Here is a 23,967-nt window from a genome sequence, read left to right as displayed (position 1 = left end):
AGACTGCCACATCTTTCTCCCACTGAGTGGCTAGTGCGTTTAAACCACAGACTTTTCAGTTAGCAGCGGAGCACTTCAAACATGGGTCATTATGAGTCGGAATCAACTCGCTGGCAGTGGGTTTAGTTTTTGGTTTTTGTTGTTGTTGAGGGGCATCTGAGAAGGACATTCACGGTCATCTTTTCAGTTTTCACACCAAATCCAGAACAAAGACCTACTTTTGCCTTTCTCCTCCTGCAGGGTTCAGAAGAAAAGAATTCCGTGGGAAGCTAGCTATTGCAATCACCGCCAACTTCATAAACAGAAACAGCACAGCTGAGGCCAAGGTGGAAGAGATTAGCGGTGTGGCTTTCATCTTCAATCAGAAATTCTTTCAGGACCTCAAAGAAGAAACAGGTGGGACCTTCACCTTTCTCCAAACCAGGCCATTGTCTGCAGTTTCTATAGTGGACAGAGGAACATGCTGGCTTTCTGGGGCCTGGGACTGGGGAGACTCACTCTGATAAAGGGGAAGCAGGGATTTCTCCTTAGAATAATAAATGGGACAGAGTCTTTTCAGGGGCAAGAGAGATTCTTGAGGGAAAGTTCTGGATATTGTACATGAAAATAGATAAACATTAATTTACTCAGTAGATGTTTACTGAGTGCCCATTATGTGCCAGGACTCTTTATCACGGGAAATAAAGTCAAGTTGACACAGTGCCCTCCCAAAGTGGAGTTCTGTGAGGGATACCCACACAAACCATTCTAATGCGGACAGGCCAGCGCTATGCTGAGGTCAGCATGAGATGCGGGGAGTGCTCGGAGGAGGAGCCAGTAATCTGTGGGTGGTGCTTAAAGTAGCCTAGTCTTTTGTACAGTGTACCAGCTGCTCTTCCCTATGCGGGTGCCCAGGGAGCATGACACTCCCTGGCATCGGTTGTCACCAGCCATGGGCCAAGAGGAAATCAGGTATTCATTCATTTGCTCAACAACGATTTATTGAATGCCCGCTATGTGCCAGATACGGTTTGAGGGCCTAAGATAAAACAGTAAACAAAACAAAATCCCCTTCTCCTGGAGCTTATAATCTAGTGGTCGGGGGACAGGAGGGGCAGTCAATACATAAATGGTAACAAGTTAGGTGATGCTAAGGGTGGTGGAGAAAAGCAAGGTGAAGGGGAAAGAGAGGCATGACAGCCCTGCTCACCTGCTCCCAATTAAAGTCTAGATTTTTTTTCTTTCTTTTTAACCTGATTTAAAATATATATTTCTCCTTTAAGAGGCCATGTAACAACAATGTAAAATAAAATCATTACACTAAAAAGAAATTATCCACTATGAGACCACCTAGTGCAGGACTAGTCTTCATTTTCAAAAGCTCCTTCTCAGTAGTTTTCCACCTATATACTTACTTTCTATGTGGCTCTGGTCATCGTGCCAATACTGTTAGCCTGCTTTCCTCATTCATCTCATTCAAAATATTGTCCAGGTTGCAGCGTAGTCCTCCTGACGGTCAGTTTTGGGGGCTGCAGAGTATCTCAGTAATTAGATGCACTGTTACTGCCTAAGTGTGTGAACTAGGGATTGGCAAACTAAAGCCAGCCTCATGTTTTTGTATTGCCTTCAAGCTAAGGAGGGGTTTTATATTTTCTAATGGCCGAAGAAAAATCGAAATAATATTTTGTGACACATGAAAATTATACAAAATCCAAATTTAAATGTCCATAAATAAAGTTTTGTTGGAATGCAGCCACTCCCATTGGTTTACATATTGTCTGTGACTGCGTCCACCGAAGGCGACAGTAGTTGCGACAGAGGCCATGTGACTCCCAAAGCCAGAAATATTTACTATCTGACCCTTTACAGAAGTTTGCTGTTTCCTGATTTAGACTTGTCCATTATTTACTGTTTTAAATAAAGCTGCTTCTGTTGAATTATTTCTTTAAGATGTTTTTCCAAGACGAGGATTAAGGTTGTGCCAGACTGCCTCTTGCTGGGCACAATTATCTTGCCCTCTGAAGGGCGGTGCCCATGATGTGATCCCCCAAGTTTTACCCCAGTTGCATTATCTAATAAAAAGTTATAATATTTCCTCGCCAGCATATTATTTCCTTTGGAATGATTTAAGAATTCTCCAACCCTTCCTCCCCTTCAAAAACCAAGAACATAAATATTTAAATAAACCACCAAATGAATAAATTACGAGAGAACGTTGAGTGTGTTTTTCCAGTTGTTTCCGTGAACTTCCTTTAAACTTTGCTGTGGCTGTCACCATCGGCTGCTGTTTCCCAACAGCGTTCGTCACACAGTTGCAGTGCTGGATGGCCTCTGATTCTCTTGGGGGCCCTCTGCATTGATGGCTGTTTCCTATTTAGCAGTAATAAAGGGGTTCCTATGGTTACCCAGCAAGCCTCTGTGTTGACTGCTGATAAGTTCTTTCTGGCCCTTTTGTTCCTTTCTCACCCTTCAAATAAGCTAAGCCAGTGGTTCTCAAACTAGAATGGGAATCAGAATCACCTGGAGGTCTTGTTAAGCAGATTGCTGTCCCTACCCCCAGAGCTTCTGGACATTTGCATTTCTAATAAGCTCCCAGGAGATGGTGAGGTTGGTGCTGCTTGTCCAGGACCACACTTTGAGAACCACTGAACTACTTCACCTGTTTGCGGCACATGGAGAAACACTGAGCTGTCATCTCCCAGCATTGTTTTAAATGCAGAAACCCAACACTCTGTGATTGCTGCAAAGTGTAAAAAGATATAACCCAGACTTTAGCCAAAGTTGTTCCTAGTACTGCACCCGGTTTTCACAAAAGCAGGGAAATGGTAGAAATATCCAATGGTAGTGTAGTCTTAGGAGAATTCACACAGTGCTAGTCAGCTACGGCAAAATGGAGGGCACTGTGGACTGGACTTGAAGTCAGACAGACTTGGGTTCAAGTCCCAGCCCTATTGTTTCCTGACTGCCATGACCATGGACAGCACTTTTCCTTTCTGTAGCACTCAACTGTAACTTGGAAATACTGGTCCACAGCCCCCGAGGACTTTGTGAGTTTTATGTCTTTGCAGGACTGTTAAAGCCAGCTGTGGTGATTTGGGTAAATTCTGGCCCTCTGTGTTATCTTTTCTAGCCCTATATGTCTTAAAAGTTTGTCTAATATGAATATTCTGCAATAGACAATGAGACCTGTAACGAGGCAAAGCACAGATCCTGGCACAGAGTTGGCGCCAGAAAATAATCACGAGGTTGTTACTCTTCTCTTTGCAGGGATTGATCTTGAGAACATTGTTTACTACAAAGACTGCACCCACTATTTTGTCATGACAGCCAAGAAGCAGAGCCTGCTTGACAAAGGCGTCATCATTAATGTATGTATGTCTTTGGCTGCGACTTCCTAAATGTCCTCCTCTTTGGAACCTTGGCTGGCAGCATCAGCAAGTTGTTGTCCTGCCAGATACTGAGCAAGGGGAGGAGGTGTGGAGGGAACACCTGCTTAGCACCTTCCTTTCCCTTGGCATCGCAGCATCAGCACAGTACCAGTTTCTGTCAAGTCCACCCTGACTCATGGCGACCCCATCTATACCAGAATAGAACTGCTGTCCATAGGGTTTTCTGTGGTTGTTTGGTAGAAGTAGATTACTAGACCTTTCTTCCGAGGTGCCTCTGGGTGGACTCAACCCTCTAACCTTTATGTTAGCAGCCGAGCACATTAACCTTTTGCACCACCCAGGGACTCCAACATTGCAGTAGTGCTTGGATAAAGAAACCTGCACTCACACATGAGGAGTTGTTTCTCCTGAGAGCTGTGAGGGACTGTGAGACACTTACCCAGGTACTAGTGTGGATCTTTACACCTCAACCCCAAGAAATTGGCTGAATTGGAGACAGATGGGATCTGCTTGTACTAGTGGGACACAGAAATGCTTTCTCTTGTGGATTTCACTCTACGCCCCCCTTGTCATGGTATGGGGCAAAGCTCACTATTTTTTTTTAATTGTGCTTTAAGTGAAAGTTTACAATTCAAGTCAGTTTCTCATACAAAAACTTATACACATATTGTTATGTGGCCCTAGTTACTCTCCCTACAATGTGACAGCACACCCCTTCTCTTCACTCTGTATTTCCCGTGTCCATTCAACCAGCTCCTGTCTCCCTCTGCTCTCCCATCATGCCTCCAGACAGGAGCTGCCCACATAGTCTCATATGTCTACTTGAGCTAAGAAACACACCCCTGACCAGTACCATTTTATGTCTGTCTTATACCAAAAAAAACAAACCAAACCCAGCGCCGTCGAGTCGATTCTGACTCATAGCGACCCTATAGGACAGAGTAGAACTGCCCCATAGAGTTTCTAAGGAGCGCCTGGGGTATTTGAACTGGCGACCTTTTGGTTAGCAGCCGTAGTACTTAACCACTACGCCACCAGGGTTTCCTTATGTCTTATAAAAAAAAAAAAAATGTCTTATAGTCCAGTCTAATTTTTGTCTGAAAAGTTGGCTTCAAGAATTGTTTTAGTTATGGGCTAACAGAGTCTGGGGGCCAAGATCTCTAGGGTCCCTCCAGTCTCAGTCAGATCATTGAATCTGGTCTTTTTACTAGAATTTGAGGTCAGCATCCCATTTTTCTCCTGCTCCTTCAGGGATTCTCTGTTGTGTTCCCTGTCAGGGCAGTCATTGGTGGTAGCCAGGCACCATCTAGTTCTTCCAATCCCAGGCTGATGGAGTCTCTGGTTTATGTGGCCTTTTCCTTCTTTTGGGCTCAAATTTTCCTTGTGTCTTTGGTGTTCTTCATCCTCCTTTGCTCCAGGTGGGTTGAGATCAATTGATGCATCTTAGATGGCCACTTGCTAGCTTTTGAGACTCCAGATGCCACTCACCAATGTGGGATGCAGAACGTTTTCTTAATATACTTTTTTATGCCAATTGACCTAGATGTCCCCTGAAACCATGGTCCCAGACCCCCACCCCTGCTACTCTGTCCCTCAAAGTGTTTGGTTGTATTCAGGAAACTTCTTAAAAGCTCACTATTCTTGCAGTCAAAAAGACTTGAGTTGAATCTTAGCTCTGCCACATACTAACTCAGAGCTATGGGTAAGCCACTTAAATTTTCTGAACCTGAGTCTTCCCATCTGCAAAATAGGAACAGTAGTTCCTGTCTGAAAGGGTGGTTAAAAGCAAACCCGTTGCCTTCGAATTGATTCCAACTCATAGTGACTATAAGACAGAGTAGAAATGTCCCATAGGGTTTCCACAGAGTGGCTGGTAGATTTGAACTGCTGACCTTTTGGTTAGCAGCAAGCTCTTAACCACTGTGCCAAGAGGGCTCCAGAAGTTTGGCTTAGAAGAGTAAATAATTTTTTTAAATGTATGCAGAACACCTAGCACAGTACCTGGCATGTAACAGGTTTGCAGATTCACTTCATAGCTTCTCTGTCCTCTTTGGACACCTGCCTACTTGTCGTCTGGCTTCCCAGGCTCCAGTGCCTGTGCTTCGGGCCTCTGCATCCACATGCTTAACCAAAGAGTGGGGTTGGAAGGAAGAAGCCCATGGAGTAGTGGTCTCTGGGCTGGGAGCTCCTTTGGTCAGGTTTTCAGCCCTTCCAGGGTCCCCGTTCCTGCCACTGCTGCTGCCGCCAGCTCCGGATAAGGATTATGCAGCCTGAGGTCAGCTGCTCTCTGGGTGTTGGCCTCTAGCCCAGACAGCACGGTGACCATTCATTGCTGCTTGTCAGAGAAGAATGTGTCTATCCTCTCGCCAGCCTGTGCTGGCAGCTGGCTGGGCGGCATTAGTAACCCAGCCCTCCCTTGGGCCTCCTCCACACTGGCTCAGATCTTTGCTGAGAGCCTGACGTGCCGGGTGGGGAGCTGTGAACAGGGGCCAGAGCACAGCCAGCAGATGTGTGGGTGATGGGCTTCAACATCTGGTGCCCCCTGCTGACCCGGTCAGTTTGGGGGAGGCAGTGTGCTCTTCATCCCTCTGCTCTGCAGGCACCCCTCCCAAAGTTGCTCTTCAGTCTAGGGATGCCAGACAGACAGTGAAGGACCACTCTGTGGCCTGGGAGTGCAGGTGCAGTGGGCACCTTTGCAGAGGAGGGGTTAGGGAAGCCCACCCAGGGAGTCAGATGAAATTTGACTTGAGTTTCTATAGAAGTCCCCTCCATGTTTCACTTGCTAAGTACTTCAGCCTCCTGGAACACTCAGTTTCCCTTTGGGGCACCCCAGCGGATTTATCCAGGCAACAGCATGTTGCTCGTGGTGACTTGATTCTGTGGTATGTCAAGAAGTCCCCAAGACCTCCGTGAGGCTCTGTGATTTACTAATAAGACTTAGCATATAGTTTTACTCATGGCTGACTTATTACTGTGAAAGGATGCTAAGCTCAATCAGCACAGGCAGAAGATGTGTGGGGTGAAGTCCAGGGAAAGGGAAACAAGACAGAAGCTTCCAAGGGTTCTCTTCTAGTGGAACCACACAGGATAGACTTAATTCCCTAACAACGAGTTGTGACAACACATGTGAAATGTTGTCCACCAGAGAGGCAAGCTCATTAAAGTCTCAGTGCCCAGGGTTTTTGTTGGAGGCTGATCATGTAGGCACCCTCTACCTAACGCATTCCAAAATTCCAGACTCCTAAAAGGAAAGCAGGGTTCAACATAAACCACATTGCTTGTACAGACTATTTGGGCACAATGAGCCACTCTTATCAGTTACTGGTGGGAACCTTCTTGATAACCAAGTTCCAGACACCAGCCAAGGGCCATTCTTGCAAGCAGTTCTTTTCAAGGATAGCAGTTTAGGTCTTTTCAAGGATAGCAGTTCAGGCCTGCCATGTTAACTCATTTCTATACTCTTGGCATTTGTCAAAGGCCCTCTCACGCTCTTGTGTCAGGCTCTCTGTCAGGGCACAGATGAGTGGGAATGATTTGCTCTCTGTTCTTTCTTGTCCCATCTCATCTTCACAACTTCAAGTGGGAGAAGTGATGGTGTAACTATATGAATGAATTGAGAAAGGAAACCCAATAACAGGGACTCCAATCTGGATGCCGTAACCTGACAAAGGATTCTTGGGCCAGCGCTGGGTGCAGTTTGGGTGATGTGGTTTGGATGTAGAACTATTAGAATTTCTGGAACAAGCTGTTTGATGTCATGGCTGTTTGGAAAATTGAGACAGACGGTCAGTCTGGTTATGTTATAGATGAAGCTGTGTCTTCTAAGACCTTTGTGAATGTTCTTGCTGGTGACTTGGATGAGTCCAGGATGCTCTTCACCCAATTCCGCATTTTGTGTCATGACGAATTCTAGGGGACAGGAATTTCCATTCATTAGGTAAGTCCCATTTGCCAGGCATAGAGGAGCCCTGGTGGCACAATGGTTAAGTGATAAGAGCTTAACTGCTAGCCAAAGGTTTGTGGTCCAAACCCACCCAGCAGCTCCACTGGAGAAAGGCCTGGTGATCTACTTCCATAAGATGACAAACAGGAAAACCCTATGGGGCAGTTGTACTCTGTCACATGGAGTTGCTACGAGCTGAAATCGACTCCATGGCACCCAACAACGCAATAATATGTGCCAGGTATAGGGCCAGGGATTTGATCCTCACAATTCTATGAAGTAGATTTTGTTATTCCCATTTTACAAGTGAGAAAACAGAAGCTCAGAAAAGTTACATGACTTGCCCAAATTTACCAGCTAGTAAACAGCAGAGGTGGAATTTGACCTCTTGCTCTTGCTGACCCCAAAGCCTGTGTTCACCTTACACGATATACTCCTTAGCTCCCCCCACCCTACCCCCCAAGTATATGTGTTTTTGGTGTTGCTTTGAGAAAGATGGCCTTTTGATGTACTTTGTTTCCTTAGCCACAGGATGAGCAGATTGGACTCTCTTGCTGTCCTCAAGTCCCGACAGCCTGTGGTTCATGGCTAGTATTCCTCCAGGATGAATGTCATAGTCCTCTAAGCTCAGGGTTCATCATCCCCCAGCAGGAAGGTGAAACAATTAACACTCTAAGAGCAAAGAAAAGCTCTTAGCTGTCTGTAGCCTCTTGAGAGAAGGGATAACTGATTTTGGAGACAAAGTTTGTGGTTTATGCCATGCACCCATTTTTCTGGTCTTGTTGGACCACTATACACAGCATACCTGGACTACATTAGCTTGGCTCAATTTATTATAAAATCGTGCTTACTGATTTGCTGTGTTCTTTTTTAATTTTATTGAAAGTTATTATGAAAACTAGCCATACAAAATGTGCTTCTGTGTTTGCTGCAAAGCCATTGTCAAGTACACTGTTCATTACAACACTTAATGTTCTCTATAGAACATTCCTACGTAAAACAGTTCTGTTAGAATTTAGTGCTAGGAACAATTGCCTCCCCTGAGGAATTTCTAAGTTTCCTTCTTTCTGATAAGGAGGGCCCTGTAACATACCACGTTTCCCTTTTGCCTTGGATGCCAAGAAGGTTGAAGCCAAATTTGAAGCTTAATTGCAGCTGTGTTAACCTCATGACTGACAGATATGTTTCATCTTTATCCGTTTGGTCCTGATGTTCTATTTCTGTGTTGATTAGCCTCACTGTATAAATGCCCTTCATGGAAACCCATCCCAAATCTCTTTGCAGAGAAGTGGGCATGAATATTGAATTCATTTCCTTGGGCTGTTGTAACAAAGTACCAAAAACTGGGTGGCTTATAAGAACAGAAATTAATGTCTCACAGTTCTGGAGGCTAGGAGTGCCAAATCAGGGTCTCAGCCATGTTGATTCCTTCTGAGCTCTGAGGGAGAATCTGGTGGTGGCCAGCAATCCTTGGCATTCCTTGGCTTGTAGATGTATCACTCCAATCTCTGCCTCCATCATCACATGGCCATCGTCCCCCTGTGTCTGTCTGTCTGTTTTATAAGGACCCTACTCATATTGAATTACGACCCTCCCTACTCCAGAATGACCTCATGTTAACATAGCTGATAACATCTTCAAAGGACTCTATTTCCAAACAAGGTCACAAGCATGTATCTCTTGGGGGGACACAATCCATAACAAATACTTACCTTCAGAGGGGCAGGGGATGTGTGGTCTCCAGCCCTTGCTGCAGTGTGTCATTGATCTTCCCCAGGACTACATCGACACTGAGATGCTGCTGTGTGCAGAGAACGTGAACCAGGACAACCTGCTCTCCTACGCCCGAGAAGCCGCAGACTTTGCCACCAATTACCAACTGCCGTCTTTAGATTTTGCCATGAACCATTACGGGCAGCCTGATGTGGCCATGTTTGACTTCACTTCCATGTACGCCTCAGAGAATGCGGCCCTCATGCGAGAGCGGCAATCACACCAGCTGCTTGTGGCCCTCGTGGGTGACAGCTTGCTCGAGGTACTGCTTGCATTTGGAGTTCCTGCATTCCTGCTGTAAGGCAGATCTCTGCATTTATGTCCTAGCTGGCAGCGTCTGATGTCAGGCAGCCGGGGAAGAACAGGCTCAGAGGCTCTCAGCCAGCTGGCAGAATTCTGCCATGCCCATCCTGGCCTTGGAGCCTGACCTTTCACTAAATTCAGAGGAGCCGGTTCTGCCTGTTTGTAGGCAGGAGAGCTTTCTCCTCCACCTCTGGGTTCTTCTGGGCAGACCCCTTTGTTGAAGTACAGTGTTTAGGCGGCCTTGGTCTGGACCACATGGGCCATCCTTCTCAGAGTGTGTAGAACCTCAGCAGGACCAAGACTCCCTTCATTACGCGGGTGGCTTTTCAAAGTGGATGTCACAAGGGATGCAAGAAAGATGTGTGGACCCCCAAGCCTAGTTTCTATCCATGGCATCCTTGTTCAAAATTCTTCCCCGAAAATCTGCATGTACAAGACCCTTGAAGTGAGTGTTTTTAGAAGGATTACACTTTGATCTTTAGTATAAGCTCTAACCAAAAAACGTGTATATATTTATCCCAAGTTAAGAGTCAAATTCCAGACCAGGCTTTGGGCTCTCATAGGGCAGTTTAGTTAGAGCTTAACCAGTCGAGTTGGTGCTGACTCATAGCGACCCCATGTGTATCGAGTAGAACTGTGCTCCAGAGGGTTTTCAATGGATGATTTTCTGGGAGTGGATCACCAGGCCTTCGTTCCAAGGCACCTCCAGGTGGACTCGAGCCTCCGACCTTTCAGTTAGCAGCCAAGTACATTAACTGTTTGCACCATCCAGAGATTCAGTTAGAATTTAGCTTAGTTGAATTAATCCTTGCTCACCACTGAGCATGAGCTCTAGCCCAAGCTCCCTAGCTAAACACCCCATATCCACCCTGCTTCTGCCCCAATCTCCCTTCCCAGCTTATCTCTTAGCACACACCTCCCATGCTCTAGGCAGCACCTAAACTAGACCAACTGTTCTTTCATCTGGCTCCATAATTTTCCAGCTACCATCCTTTGCCCGTGCTCTTCCTGAATGGTTTGAGATACCTGTCCAAATCCTGTCCATTCTTTAAAATCATCATAAATGCAACTCTTTTATGAAGCATTCCCTGATTTTCATCTCTCTCCTCCAAGGTGGGAATTTCTCTCCACCTTTTCTGAGCCCTTACGCAGTTTTGCTGTACCTGTGTCATTGCACACTTTACATTTGACTTTGTGCTACAGTATTTGTGTTTGTGGTGGATCTTGTGAGCAGCAGGGGCCCTGCCCTGTCACCTCTCTGTCCCCCCAGGGCTTGGCACAGGGCTGCCGATCAGTGAGTGCTAGATAGAATGGGATAGCAAGCTGGGAGTCATGATAATCAACTGATTTCCTTTTGCAGCCCTTTTGGCCCATGGGTACAGGCTGTGCCCGCGGCTTCCTGGCAGCCTTTGACACAGCATGGATGGTGAAGAGCTGGGACCAGGGAACTCCTCCTCTGGAGCTGCTGGCTGAAAGGTGAGTACTGGCATTAGGACTCCCAGCTAGGGGCAGGGCCAGGTCAAGAGCTCAGGCAGGAGAGGGATCAAAACCAGCTCCAGGTGACTCCCCTAGATCTAACTGGAGCCTTTATCCTTCTCTAGTCTGCCTTCACACACACGCTTGATGTATTTTTCAGGGTCCCAAAGGAAACTTTCTTCATCATGATCTACCTCCTTCAGTGACTTTATCTGTTGAACATGACCTTAAAAAAAATTTTTTTTTAAACCAGTTGCCATTGAGTCAGTTCTGACTCATGGCGACCCCATGTGTGACCAGAGAACTGTGCTTCATAGAGTTTTCAATGGCTGATTTTTCAGAAGTAGATCACCAGGACTTTTTTTCTGAGGCACCTCTGGGCGGACTCGAACCTTCAACCTTTCTGTTAGTAGTCAAGTGTATTAACTGTTTGCACCACCCAGGGATGGACCTGACCTTATACCTTGAGTTTCAGAGAGAAATCATCATCTGGGCACAGCCCCAAAGTGGGAGCTCCCTGGCATTGCTGGGCCACCCAAAGGCCAGCAGAGGTTTATATGAAGGAGTCTTTCGGTGCAGTCTGAATGTCCTACCCTGATTGAAGTTGAGTTCTGTGATTTCCTAGGCCTCTTCCACTGCCGAGATCCTGGACTTGCTCCCAGACCCCTGCTGCTGGCCACGTGGCTATGGCAGCTGGTGGACTTGGGGGAAGACAGGCTGGAGTGTGGAGCCAGGCCTCTGATGGTCTTGGGTGTGGAGGCCTGTGGTCAGGGGGGACAGGCCAAAGGAGGCAGCATGACTGAGTGGTGGTTACAGCAAAACCTCAGATCACCATGCTGCCAGGTCTGTGTCCCTGCACTCTGCCCAGGGGAGAAAGCCAGCATCATTGCCACCGGACACCCGCTTCCTCTTGGCCCCTTAGACAGTCACCCTTTTTTGTAGATCTCAAGAACCACGATTGCCAGGCACTGCAAGGGCAGGGTTTATACAAACATGTGCAAGAAGACCTTGAATGCAGAGAAAGTGGGGAGGCGGGTGGAGACAAATGTCTGAGGTGGCAAGAGCAATCCCTGACCTCTCAGCCCTGCCTCCTACCAGAGAGAGTCTTTACCGGCTGTTACCTCAAACAACCCCAGAGAACATCAACAAGAACTTTGAACAGTACACATTGGACCCAGGGACACGATACCCAAACCTCAACTCAAACTGTGTCAGGCCTCATCAGGTGAGTCCCTCCCTGGGGCCCTGTCTGGGTCATCTTCAACAGAGCGGTGGGTGGGAAGGGAGGGTCACATATAATCCTAGCACAGGCCTGGAACTGATGCCACCAGTACCTCTTGACCAAAATGTGAGACAGATTCATCTCTCCAAGAGACTCATGGGAGTACAATAGAGTCAGCATTCTTTCTAGCCTGCAGGAGAGACATAGACACATATGGGTATATATACACAAATGTGCATGCATTTACATATGTTTGTTCATCACTACATGTATGCATTGCTCAACGGACCTGTCTCAAAAAATCTACCTGACCAAGAATCTTCCCTCCTTACTACCCACATTCCCAGAGCCCGTTGCTTCCTCCCTTTGTCCCGGATCCACCCAACCCCAAACCTCTTCAATCAGTAGAACAGGGAATGGTGTGAATGTTTAAAATTACGTCTCTCCCCACCTCAGTTTCCTTGTATTTGGATGGATGACTGAGATCCACTGCTCTGTGTCTTAGATTGCCTAGGTTGCCTTGTGAAGGCCATTCCATCCAGCAATAGGAAGGGCAGCAGGCATGGAATAGGGAGTGAGCAGAGTTTAGAGGCCCTGAGCTATGCTTTGGGGAGACACTGGTGGGCAGCTGTGTGAGGAGGTCTCTCTTGTTTGCAGGTAAAGCACTTGTACATCACTACGGAGCTGCACTGCTACCCTCTTGAGAGGGTGGGCTCAGTGAGAAGATCCATTGGCCTCTCCAGGCGGGGTAAGCAGTCCTCCCGGGACCCTGGCCCAAGAAGGGACCCTGCCGACCTTGGCCAGGTTGCTGGGAGGGGCTGTGGGGAGGAGACCTGCTCAGTGACAGTGGTGGCAGAGGCTCTGAAGCCAGCCTGGTTCTGCCTTATTACCCTTGTGATCTTGGGTCAGCCCCTCTCCTCTTGGTACTTCAATGTCCTCCTCTATAAAGTGAGATAAGGACGATAGGTCCCCACAGAATGATTGTAAAGACTAAAGGAGTTAATGTGTGTCAGGTGCTTAGCACAGTAGATGTGAACTGTGGAATTATAGACGATTTCATTATTCGTGGTACTTATATTTTATAAAGTTGCCACAAACACTGAGTTAGCTAATACTGAGCCATTACTCCAAGTGGATCCACCAGGGTAGGTTCCTATGAACCTCTGATCACAACATTTTCATCAACTGATCAATACATAGCCTTATTTTATGTGTCTTTCTGTTTAAAGACACATTCTTTAATATATATTGTTGATTTCATTAACATTGAACTCATGGCCAACAGCACTATAACTCATGCCTGAACAAAGGTTATTTAACACACGTATTTTCTCCATGACTGGCAGACACATGTCTGTCAGTTTGTTGTACTGTGGGGGCTTGCGTGTTGCTGTGATGCTGGAAGCTATGCCACGGGTATTCAGATACCAGCAGGGTCACCCATGGAGGACAGGTTTCAGCTGAGCTTCCAGACTAAGACAGACTAAGAAGAAGGACCCAGCAGTCTACTCCTGAAAAGCATTAGCCAGTGAAAACCTTGTGAATAGCAGCAGAACATTGTCTGATATAGTGCTGGAAGGTGAGTCCCCCAGGTTGGAAGGCACTCAAAAGATGACTGAGGAAGAGCTGCCTCCTCAAAGCAGAGTCGATCTTAATGACGTGGATGGAGTAAAGCTTTTGGGACCTTCATTTGCTGATGTGGCATGACTCAAAATGAGAAGGAACAGCTGCAAACATCCATTAATAATCGGAACCAGGAATGTACGAAGTATGAACCTAGGAAAATTCAAAATCGTCAAAAATGAAATGGAACGCATAAACATCGACATCCTAGCATTAGTGAACTGAAATGGACTGGTATTGGCCATTTTGAATCGGACAATCATATAGTCTGCTATGCTGGGAATGACAGCTTGAAGAGGAATGGTGTTGCATTCATCGTCAAAAAGAACATTTCAAGATCTATCCTGAAGTGCAATGCTGTCAGTGATAGGATAATATCCATACGCATACAAGGAAGACCAGTTAATATGACTATTATTCAAATTTATGCACCAATCGCTAGGGCCAAAGATGAAGAAATAGAAGATTTTTATCAGCTGCTGCAGTCTGAAATTGATCGAACATGCAATCAAGATGCATTGATAATTACTGGTGATTTTAATGTGAAAGTTGGAAACAAAGAAGGATCAGTAGTTGGAAAATATGGCCTTGGTGATAGAAATGATGCTGGAGATCAAATGATAGAATTTTGCAAGGCCAACGACTTCTTCATTGCAAATACCTTCTTTCACCAACATAAACGGCAACTATACACATGGATCTCGCCAGGTGGAACACGCAGAAATCAAATTGACTATGTCTGTGGAAACAGATGATGGAAAAGCTCAATATAATCAGTCAGGACAAGGCCAGGGGCCAACTGTGGAACAGACCATAAGTTGCTCATATGCAAGTTCAAGCTGAAACTGAAGAAAATCAGAGCAAGTCCACGAGAGCCAAAATATAACCTTGACTATATCCCACCTGAATTTAGAGACCATTGAAGAACATTTGATGCATTGAACACTGGTGACCAAAGACCGGACGAGTTGTGGAATGACATCGAGGACATCATACATGAAGAAAGCAAGAGGTCATTGAAAAGTCAGGAAAGAAAGAGAAGACCAAGATGGATGTCAGAGGACACTCTGAAACTTACTCTCGAACGTTGAGCAGCTAAAGCAAAAGGAAGAAATGATGAAGTGAAAGAACTGAACAGAAGATTTCAAAGAGCAGCTCGAGAAGACAAAGTATGATAATGAAATGTGCAAAGAGCTGGAAATGGAAAACCAAAACGGGAGAACACGCTCGATGTTTCTCAAGCTGAAAGAACTGAAGAAAAAATTGAAGCCTCCAGTTGCAATAGTGAAGTATTCTATGTGGAAAATATTAAATGACACAGGAAGCATCAAAAGAAGATGGAAGGAATACACAGAGTCGTTATACCAAAAAGAGTTAGTTGATGTTCAACCATTTAAAGAGGTAGCATATGATCAGGAACTGATGGTACTGAAGGAAGAAGTCCAAGCTGCTCTGAAGGCATTGGCGAAAAACAAGGCTCCAGGAATTGTTGGAATATCAATTGAGATGTTTCAACAAACAGATGCAGTGCTGGAGGTGCTCACTCGTCTATGCCAAGAAATATGGAAGACAGCTTCCTGGCCAACTGACTGGAAGAGATCCATATTTATGCCTATTCCCAAGAAAGGTGATCCAACCGAATGTGAAAATTATAGAACAATATCATTAATATCACACACAAGCAAAATTTTGCTGAAGATCCTTCAAAACCAGCTGCAGCAGTGTATCAACAGGGAACTGCCAGAAATTCAGGCCAATTTCAGAAGGGGACTTGGAACCAGGGATATCATTGCTGATATCAGATGGATCCTGGCTGAAAGCAGAGAATACCAGAAGGATGTTTATCTGTGTTTTATTGACTATGCAAAGGCATTCGACTGTGTGGATCATAACAAATTATGGATAACATTGCGAAGAATGGGAATTCCAGAAAACTTAATCGTGGTCTTGAGGAACCTTTACATAGATCAAGAGGCGGTTGTTCAGACAGAACAAGGGGATACTGTGTGGTTTAAAGTCAGGAAAGGTGTGTGCCAGGGTTGTATCCTTTCACCATACCTATTCAATCTGTATGCTGAGCAAATAATCCAAAAAGCTGGACTATATGAAGAACGGGGCATCAGGATTGGAGGAAGACTCATTAACTACCTGCGTTATGCAGATGACACAACCTTGCTCGCTGAAAGTGAAGAGGACTTGAAGCACTTACTAATGAAGATCAGAGACCACAGCCTTCAGTATGGATTGCACCTCAACATAAAGAAAACAAAAATCCTCACAACTGGACCAATGAGCAACATCATGATAAATGGAGAAAAGATTGAAGTTGTCAAGGATTTCATTTTACTTGGATCCACAATCAACAGCCATGGAAGCAGCAGTCAAGAAATCAAAAGACGCATTGCATTGGGTAAATCTGCTGCAAAATACCTCTTTAAAGTGTTGAAGCGCAAAAATGTCACCTTGAAAACTAAGGTGTGCCTGACCCAAGCCATGGTATTTTCAATCACATCATATGCATGTGAAAGCTGGACAATGAATAAGGAAGACCGAAGAAGAATTGACGTCTTTGAATTGTGGTGTTGGCGAAGAAAACTAAATATACCATGGACTGCCAAAAAAACGAACAGATCTGTCTTAGGAGAAGTACAACCAGAATGCTCCTTAGAAGCAAGGATGGCGAGACTGCGTCTTACATACTTTGGACATGTTGTCAAGAAGGATCAGTCCCTGGAGAAGGACATCATGCTTGGCAGAGTACAGGGTCAGTGGAAAAGAGGAAGACCCTCAACAAGGTGGATTGACACTGGCTGCAACAATGGGCTCAAGCATAACAACGATTGTAAGGATGGCAGAGGACCGGGCAGTGTTTCGTTCTGTTGTGCATGGGGTCGCTCTGAGTCGGAACCGACTCAACCGCACCTAACAACAACAGCAACACCATTTTCTCCATATGGCACATCACAGGCTTTTTGCATTAAAGAACATTCGACAACACTTCACTATGTTTAACGGCCATTTTAAACAGTAAAATCACCAACAAAAAGCAAAAAAAAGGTGAAAAATGACGCAAGAAACAGACTATGAAAAAATCACTTGTTTACAGTATGAAACAGTAAGAAAGCAGAGCATCCATCACCTTGTTCATCCTCAGCTGGGAACATGCGTGTAGCATGACTCAGATTTTTTACTGCTCTGCAGATGTCTGCAGAAGCACCACGAGTCTTGATTTAGGGGTTACAAGTGGTTAAGACCTTGGCTGTTAATCAAAAAGGTCGCCGGTTAGAGTTCACCAGCCACTCCTTGGAAACCCTATGGGGCAGTTCTCCTCTGTCCTATAGGGTCGCTATGAGTCAGAATCAACTTGACGGCAATGGGTTTTTTTAGTTTTTGGTTTAGGTGAATTCACAAATACGGAATCCACAAATAATGAGGATCGACTGTATCTCACTGCAACTTGTTTTTATTTTCTAGTTGTTTCCTCTATGGGGGTCTTGCCTCCCCAGCTAGATAATGAACTCCATGCATTGCACTCTTTTCCCATCTTCCTGGGCCTAGCACAGGGCTGGGGACAAAGTCAGGGCTCAACCGAGAAATGAAGGCATGATTAAATAAATGACTCCCTGACATCCAGCTTTGGTCAGGTCACTCTCCTGCTTACAGATCTCCCTGGCTTCCCATTGCCCAGACCTCCCCACCTCTCCTTCCTCAGGCAACCTCAGCTTTCCCATCCACTCCGTCCCCTCCATACGCCACATGCCTCACTGTAATTACTAACTATTTTACTGCTACACAAACATGGCAGGCTAGATTCTTTGCCAGTGCGCAGTCCTTTCTGTTGTCCTGGATGCCTTCTTCTGTCTAATGAATTCCTAGGTATGCTGCAAGAGCCAGCACCTCCTCTCTGATGCTTTCTTTGGGTAGTTCTCCTCCCCAGGCGGGCTCAGTACAAACCTGCTCATGGGCTCCCAGAGCACCTGCTTCCTCCCCTGTTGCAGCACATTTTGCACTGCGTCGTGGTCACCTACTTCCATGTCTACCATTCCTGCTAGATGAGTGTGATGTTGGAAGAGTCCACATTGTCTGGCCAGAGTGGGTCTTAGGGACTCTTTGCTGGAGGAAAGTGTGCATCCTGTCCCAGCACACCCAGGGAGCAGTTCTCAGGGGGGCGCACCCATGCCAGATGGCCCCTGGCACTGGCCTCCTTGCCTGGGTGCCATTTCTCCTGGTCCCCAGCCAAGGTGGTCATCAGAGGGAATTCCCGGGGTAAACTGCTTGAGCTCCTTCCAATAGAACCTCACCACTGTCTGTACAACCCTTGCTGCAGAGTCAGACATCCGGCCCAGCAAGCTCTTAACCTGGTGCCAGCAGCAGACCAAGGGCTACCAGCACGTCAACGTCACCAACCTGACCACATCCTGGCGCAGTGGGCTGGCTCTGTGTGCCATCATCCACCGCTTCCGGCCCGAGCTTATGTGAGTCTGGGGCCCCAGCTGAACCTACCACACCCCTCACAGTCTGCAGAGACCCTGAAGACAAGGGTACCAGGGCTCTTTTGCTAGATTTAGAATCTTCAGGACTTGATTCAGTATTTCTCTTTGCACATTTTCGAGTTTTTTCTTAAATTTGTGCTTTTCCCATTGCACTGAGTGCTTTGTCAATATGATGTTTGATTGTGTGCCTAATTTTTGAGAAGCCGAAGTGGCTTAGGCTCAGTGGTTGTCCCCCACCCCCACCCCCAGCCTCACTGTCACACTTTGGAAGTTTGAGCATTCACCCCTTGAGAGAGGAACTATGGGCAAGACCTACTTCTTGGAACTGGTGTGAGGGTTTTATAGTTAGAAGAGTTCGATTTGAAACCCAGATCCATTAGCTATATGCTATTGGGCAAGCCACTTATCTTCTGTGAGTTTTATTTTCTTCATCTATAAATTGGATCATTAGGAAGATTTGATTATATTTGTGGAAATGCTTTGGGATGCCCAAAGCACAGTACATCATTTGATGTTCTATTTAAACCAACAGTAGTATAACATCACATCCGTGTGTAAATTCATCAAAAGAGCCTGGAAGAAAATGTACCAAGGGGTTATCAGTCAGTACATTGTGAACTGAGCTTGCCTCCAGAAGGGAACGGAACTCTCACTTTTTATTTTATATGCTATATATAGTTAAGTGCCACGACTGCTAACCAAAGGGTCGGTAGTTCGAATCCGCCAGGCACTCCTTGGAAATTCTGTGGAGCAGTTCTACTCTGTCCTATAGGGTCGCTATGAGTCGGAATCAACTTGACGGCACTGGGTGTGGGTTTTTATATATAGTTTGATTTTTTTTTTTTTTTAAAAACAAGAAGCCCATATTACTTTTGCAATTAAGAGAAAAAGGGAAATATTTCAAAATAAAGTAGCTCATAAATTTCCCAAAAAGGATTCAGTCACTTTCTGGTTGTTTCAGCCTAGGCAGCAAAGGCATCACCATGGTCCAAGCCTAATTTTTTCCTGCTCTGAAGGAGAAGGACAGGGTTAGTGTCTTCTCCTAAGCTGCCTCTCGGGGCTGTGCTGGGGACAGGGGCTGGCATCACCATTTCTTTGCCCTGCCCTCACCCCTGCCAATACCTGGTACAGTGCCCCCCCACCCCCAGCAGTACTCCTTAGGGGCTAAATTTGCTCAGCTCTTCACACCGCTGCCTACTTTTCCTGAATTTCTCCACCTTGTTTTGATTCTCTAGCAACTTTGACTCTTTGAATGAAGATGATGCAGTGAAGAACAACCAGCTGGCATTTGATGTGGCGGAGCGTGAGTTTGGGATCCCACCAGTGACCACTAGCAAAGAGATGGCATCAGCTCAGGAGCCTGACAAGCTCAGCATAGTCATGTACCTCTCCAAGTTCTACGAGCTCTTCCGGGGCACCCCGCTGAGAACTGTGGGTAAGGACCTTTGCAAAGGCTCTGCTCAGCCCCTTGAGCCATTTCTGTCTTTGTGCCAGAGTCTGATTACTCTTAACACTGATGTCATCTGTTCTGGGGTGACTGTTGCCTTCCCTCTGTCTTTGAGGCCAAACCAGGTAGATCCTACCCATCTAGACCTTGTGAGTGTAAGTAGGTCTGTGTGGTAGCTGACATGTGAGACCAGCTGTCTGCTCCCTGTCACTGAGAGGTCACCAGTGGGGCTGCATCTACCCCCTACCTGGGCCATTTACATCTTCAGTTTGAGATGAGAGAATTATCCTAGAAGAACCTTGTCTTGTCACAGTGACACCCCTTGAGCCCTGGGGTAGCAATGTCAGGACCCCAAATCTAAGTTGTGCTTTTATTTCTTGGCAGATTCTTGGGGCAAATACTGTGAAGAAAACACAGACCTCGGCTTGGCCAAATCATCTATTTCTAATAATTATCTCAACCTCACATTGCCAAGGAAGAGGACTCCACGAGTAAGATGCAGCCTGGTTTTGTTTTATTTCTCATGCACATGGATGGGAAAAAGGGGAAGGGAGAATTTCATGTTCTCAGTCTGTTTATGCTAATAAATTACATAGACTAAGCACTGATGGAAGATGTGCATAAAATTCAATTTAGTAACTGTTTTTGGAAGTTCTCCTTGGCACCATGTAGCGAGTTTCAATCACTTAAAAGTGGTTATAGAAAGGGCATGATAGAGGGCTGAAAGAATATGCTGGTGAGTATTTTTAAAAAGTAAATCAACTTATATCAAGCCAAGAGATTAAATCAGTAATTACAAACTTCCCAACAAGAAAGGTCCAGGACTGGATGGCTTCACTGGTGAATTCTACAACACATTTAAAGAAGAGCTAGCACCAATCCTTCTGAAACTCTTCCTAATAATGAAAGAGGAGGGAATACTTCCTAACTCACTCTATGAGGCTAGGGTTACCCTGATGCCAAAGTTAGATAAAGACATCACAAGAAAGTAAAATTATAGACCAATATCCCTTATGAACATAGATGCAAAAATCCTGAGAAAATACTAGAAATCAGAATTCAACAGCATATTAAAAAGATTATACACCATGACTAAATGGGATTTATCTCAGGAATGCAAGGGTGGTTCAACATAAGAAGATCAATCAATATAGTACACCACTTTAACAGAATGAAAGAAAAAACCCACATGATCCACTTAGAGCTGTATTTTTTGTTTTTGATGATGACAGCAGATATATAGAGATAAATAATATATGGTCCTTGCCTTTGAGGAGCTCAGAACCTAATAAAGTGATTTCCAAACTTTCTCAATTTACAGTACTTTTTTTTTTTTTTTAGTGTCTCACTAATTTGGTCATGGTGCCTGTAGATCAAAAGAAAATACCTAACAGTTCTGTTTATTAAGTAGTTAAGCCCAAATAACTTAATTGAAGTAGTTTACAACATGTCTGACAGATGTCACTGTGTTCCCCCTCAAAAATATTTTTTGGTGACTGTGTGAGTTCACTAGGGTGCCATAGTGCAAAGTTTGGGGAACTATGGGCCTAATAAGAAATTATAATTGTATTTGAATGATAACGTCTCAGTACTCATTTTACCAATAAGAAACGGAGGCCCAGAGAGGTTGGCTGCCTTGCCCAAGCTCATCTACTACTTACCAGAAAACCAAACCTGTTGCCATTGAGTTGATTCTGACTCATGGTGACCCCATAGGACAGGGTAGGACTGTCCCTTAGGGTTTCCAGGGAGTGGCTGGTGGATTCAAACTGCTGACCTTTTGGTTAGCAGCCAAGCTCTTTACTACACCACTAGGGCGCCATCTAGTACCTAGTGGTAGTTTATTACTTTGGCCCCTATACCATGTTTCCTTTACCACTAATTAATTAATTTTTAAAAGGGTATTTGTCAAGTATCTGGTGATAGGACATGCAGAAGTGATGTGTGACTTGACCTTAGAGTCTATCTGGGGAGATATGATGCCAGGAAGATAGTGAGGAGACTGCAGACCAAGGGTCAGACCTTGGGGAACAGCAGAATTTAAGGGACTGGTGAAGGCAGAGCAGCCAGGAAAGAAGATGAAGGAACTGTTAGAAAGGAAGGAAGTCAGAAAGCCCAGTGGGGAGAAAGTTCCAGAAGATGGGTTCAAGAGACTATGTTGGCAATAGAGAAGCCAAACCTAGTGAGGGTTGGGGAACGGCTGTGGGATTTGAAGGTATTGGGGGCAAAAGGCAAATTTCAGAGGGGTAGAACTGAATGGGGAGTTCCTGGGTAGTACAAATGGTTAGCGCACTTGGCTGCTAACCAAAACGTTAGCAGTTCAAGGCCATCCAGAGGCATCTTAAAAGAAAGGCCTAGGGATCTACTTCCAAAAAATCAGCCACTGAAAACCCTATGGAGCACAGTTCTACTCTGACACAGACAAGTTTGCCATGAGTCAGAATCAACTTGACAGTAACTGATAACTGGTAAGGACTGAATCTATAGTCCTCTGGAGCCTTGGGCAAGGGGTACCTGAATCTGAGTCAGGAATGAACAGGAACTAGGAAGCCTTCAAGGATAAATGACAAGGCAGAAGAACCTTAAACTTACCATGTAAAGAAGCCGAAAGAGTGGAAAGTTCCAAGGCCGTAGTCAGTGGGAGCCAAGGAGGGAGGGGCCAGGATAAGGTCAGAGGCAGGACCACTGGCTAGAGCAGGGGAGGTTTGGGAGGGCAGTTTTAAGTACCCACACAGAGCTTGCCTTCCCTCTCCAGAACTTCAGGCAAGTCCTCCCCTACCATCACAGAAAGGCTGTAGGTCTCTGCATGTCTCTGAGTCTCTCAAAATTGCATATAGTCTCCTTAATGTGGCCAGTCTTGCCTTGTCCTGCCAGCCCTTCCGCCCAGGGTGGGGCTGGTGCCTCCTAACAGCTTCCTTTCTTTCCGTCAGCTGGTGAAGCAGTGGTCACTTTTTCCACTGAGGTCTGGAATGTTGCAGCAGTTGTTTTGCTAATTCCAGGAGCAAGATACTTAAAGCTTCTTCCACACCCTGTCTGTAGGAGGGAATGGGCTAGTGAGGCTGGGGTGGGAAGGAAGGTGTGCTGGTCTGTTAGGATTTTCAGCAGAGCAGCTAAAACAATGAGCTATACCTAGGTCCTATTGCCCCTCTGCTTCCTGAACTGCCCCAGTTCAGAGGGTCCAAGTGAGGGCTGCATTCTCCACCGTATGTCCCATTGAAGGAACACTGTATCCTGGAGACCAGTCTGTGGCTGGTGCCACTACAGCTCAGCTGTTTTTCCTCTGAAGCCCAAGGACCTCTGCTTTGCGCACTTCCAACCCAAGCGAGCCAGCATAGTCTTCCTGGAAGCCCTCTGAGCCAGACATATACCACCTTTCTTCATTTACCCCTGTTTCTCCCACCACTTAGCCTACAGCTGGGAGGCAGAGGGAACTAGAAAACCCAGTGCTGTGTATTCGGACTCATAGAGACCCTAGAGGAATGTTAAACCTTTCACTCACCACTCCTCTGTTTACAGAATGACCAAATTGGAGCCACGTGACCAGCTCTGGCTCAGAAGGTGGATTGGTCAAAAGTCAGTAGTCAGCAAGGCCAACCAGGCTCTCCCTCCCAGAGCTGCTTCATCCTCCTCCACTCCCCACAGTTCTGCTTGGAAATGCAGTGGAAGCTTGTGGGCTCCGCCCTGTTCACTCTTCCCCAGTGTGTGCATCTTGGCTGCCCATCTTATGAGAGGGTCAAGACCCACAGATCCAATCCCTCCCTTAGCCTCATTTTATGTTTACAATTTGCCTTGCCCTTTAGATAGGTAGAGAGATTTGATCATTGAAGTAAGTGCTTGGCTTGGGCAGTATTTGTCCTTCTCTTCCTCCTCAAATGGATTGAGCACTTTCTCTGGGTGGGTTGGTGAGTCAGTAAGGCCACTGGGGTCATGTTATACATTGGCCACTACTAAAATACCTCTGACTTACCTATCGCACTGTGCCAGCAATCCAGTGATCAGGACCACACACAGAGTACCTTCTCCCTATCCTACTGTGGGTCTGCATGTTGTATCTGGACACTCTTTTGGCTTGGGGAACTCATTTTCAGTGCTTTTTGGCCTTAACACTTCCCACAAGCAAACAGTACTGTCTACTCTCATCTGCTCCTGTGCAGAGACACTGTGGATATCTGCACATACAGAGGCTCCAACACAGTTGCAATACAGAAAATGTCAGTGAAATTAGACCTGCAGCCCTCAGTGTCCTGGCTCATGCACCCCTCTGGAACAGAGACAGATTCGGCCATGCTTACATGATTCTACACTGTAGCGGGCACACG

The 23,967-nt window shown here is 45.9% G+C and overlaps 1 protein-coding gene across 10 annotated transcripts in view; it reads left to right on the top strand.

The window, feature by feature from the left end:
- The window catches only part of MICAL2 (microtubule associated monooxygenase, calponin and LIM domain containing 2), a 250,105-nt gene that overhangs the window by 116,933 nt on the left and 109,205 nt on the right, over positions 1–23,967 (top strand). For all 10 annotated transcript variants that reach the window (XM_023550839.2, XM_010592231.3, XM_023550840.2 and 7 more), the window contains exons 7-15: positions 241–396; positions 3,247–3,347; positions 9,089–9,346; positions 10,748–10,863; positions 11,962–12,088; positions 12,743–12,833; positions 18,036–18,183; positions 19,437–19,636; positions 20,033–20,139. In XM_023550839.2, the coding sequence (XP_023406607.2) occupies positions 241–396; positions 3,247–3,347; positions 9,089–9,346; positions 10,748–10,863; positions 11,962–12,088; positions 12,743–12,833; positions 18,036–18,183; positions 19,437–19,636; positions 20,033–20,139 (1,304 nt within the window). The remainder of the gene's footprint in view (positions 1–240; positions 397–3,246; positions 3,348–9,088; positions 9,347–10,747; positions 10,864–11,961; positions 12,089–12,742; positions 12,834–18,035; positions 18,184–19,436; positions 19,637–20,032; positions 20,140–23,967) is intronic.

The sequence above is a fragment of the Loxodonta africana genome, chromosome 7 (genome assembly GCF_030014295.1).
Source record: "Loxodonta africana isolate mLoxAfr1 chromosome 7, mLoxAfr1.hap2, whole genome shotgun sequence".
Classification (NCBI taxonomy): domain Eukaryota; kingdom Metazoa; phylum Chordata; class Mammalia; order Proboscidea; family Elephantidae; genus Loxodonta; species Loxodonta africana.
Note: the sequence above shows the minus strand (reverse complement) of the source record. Positions and strands in the feature narration are given on the sequence as shown.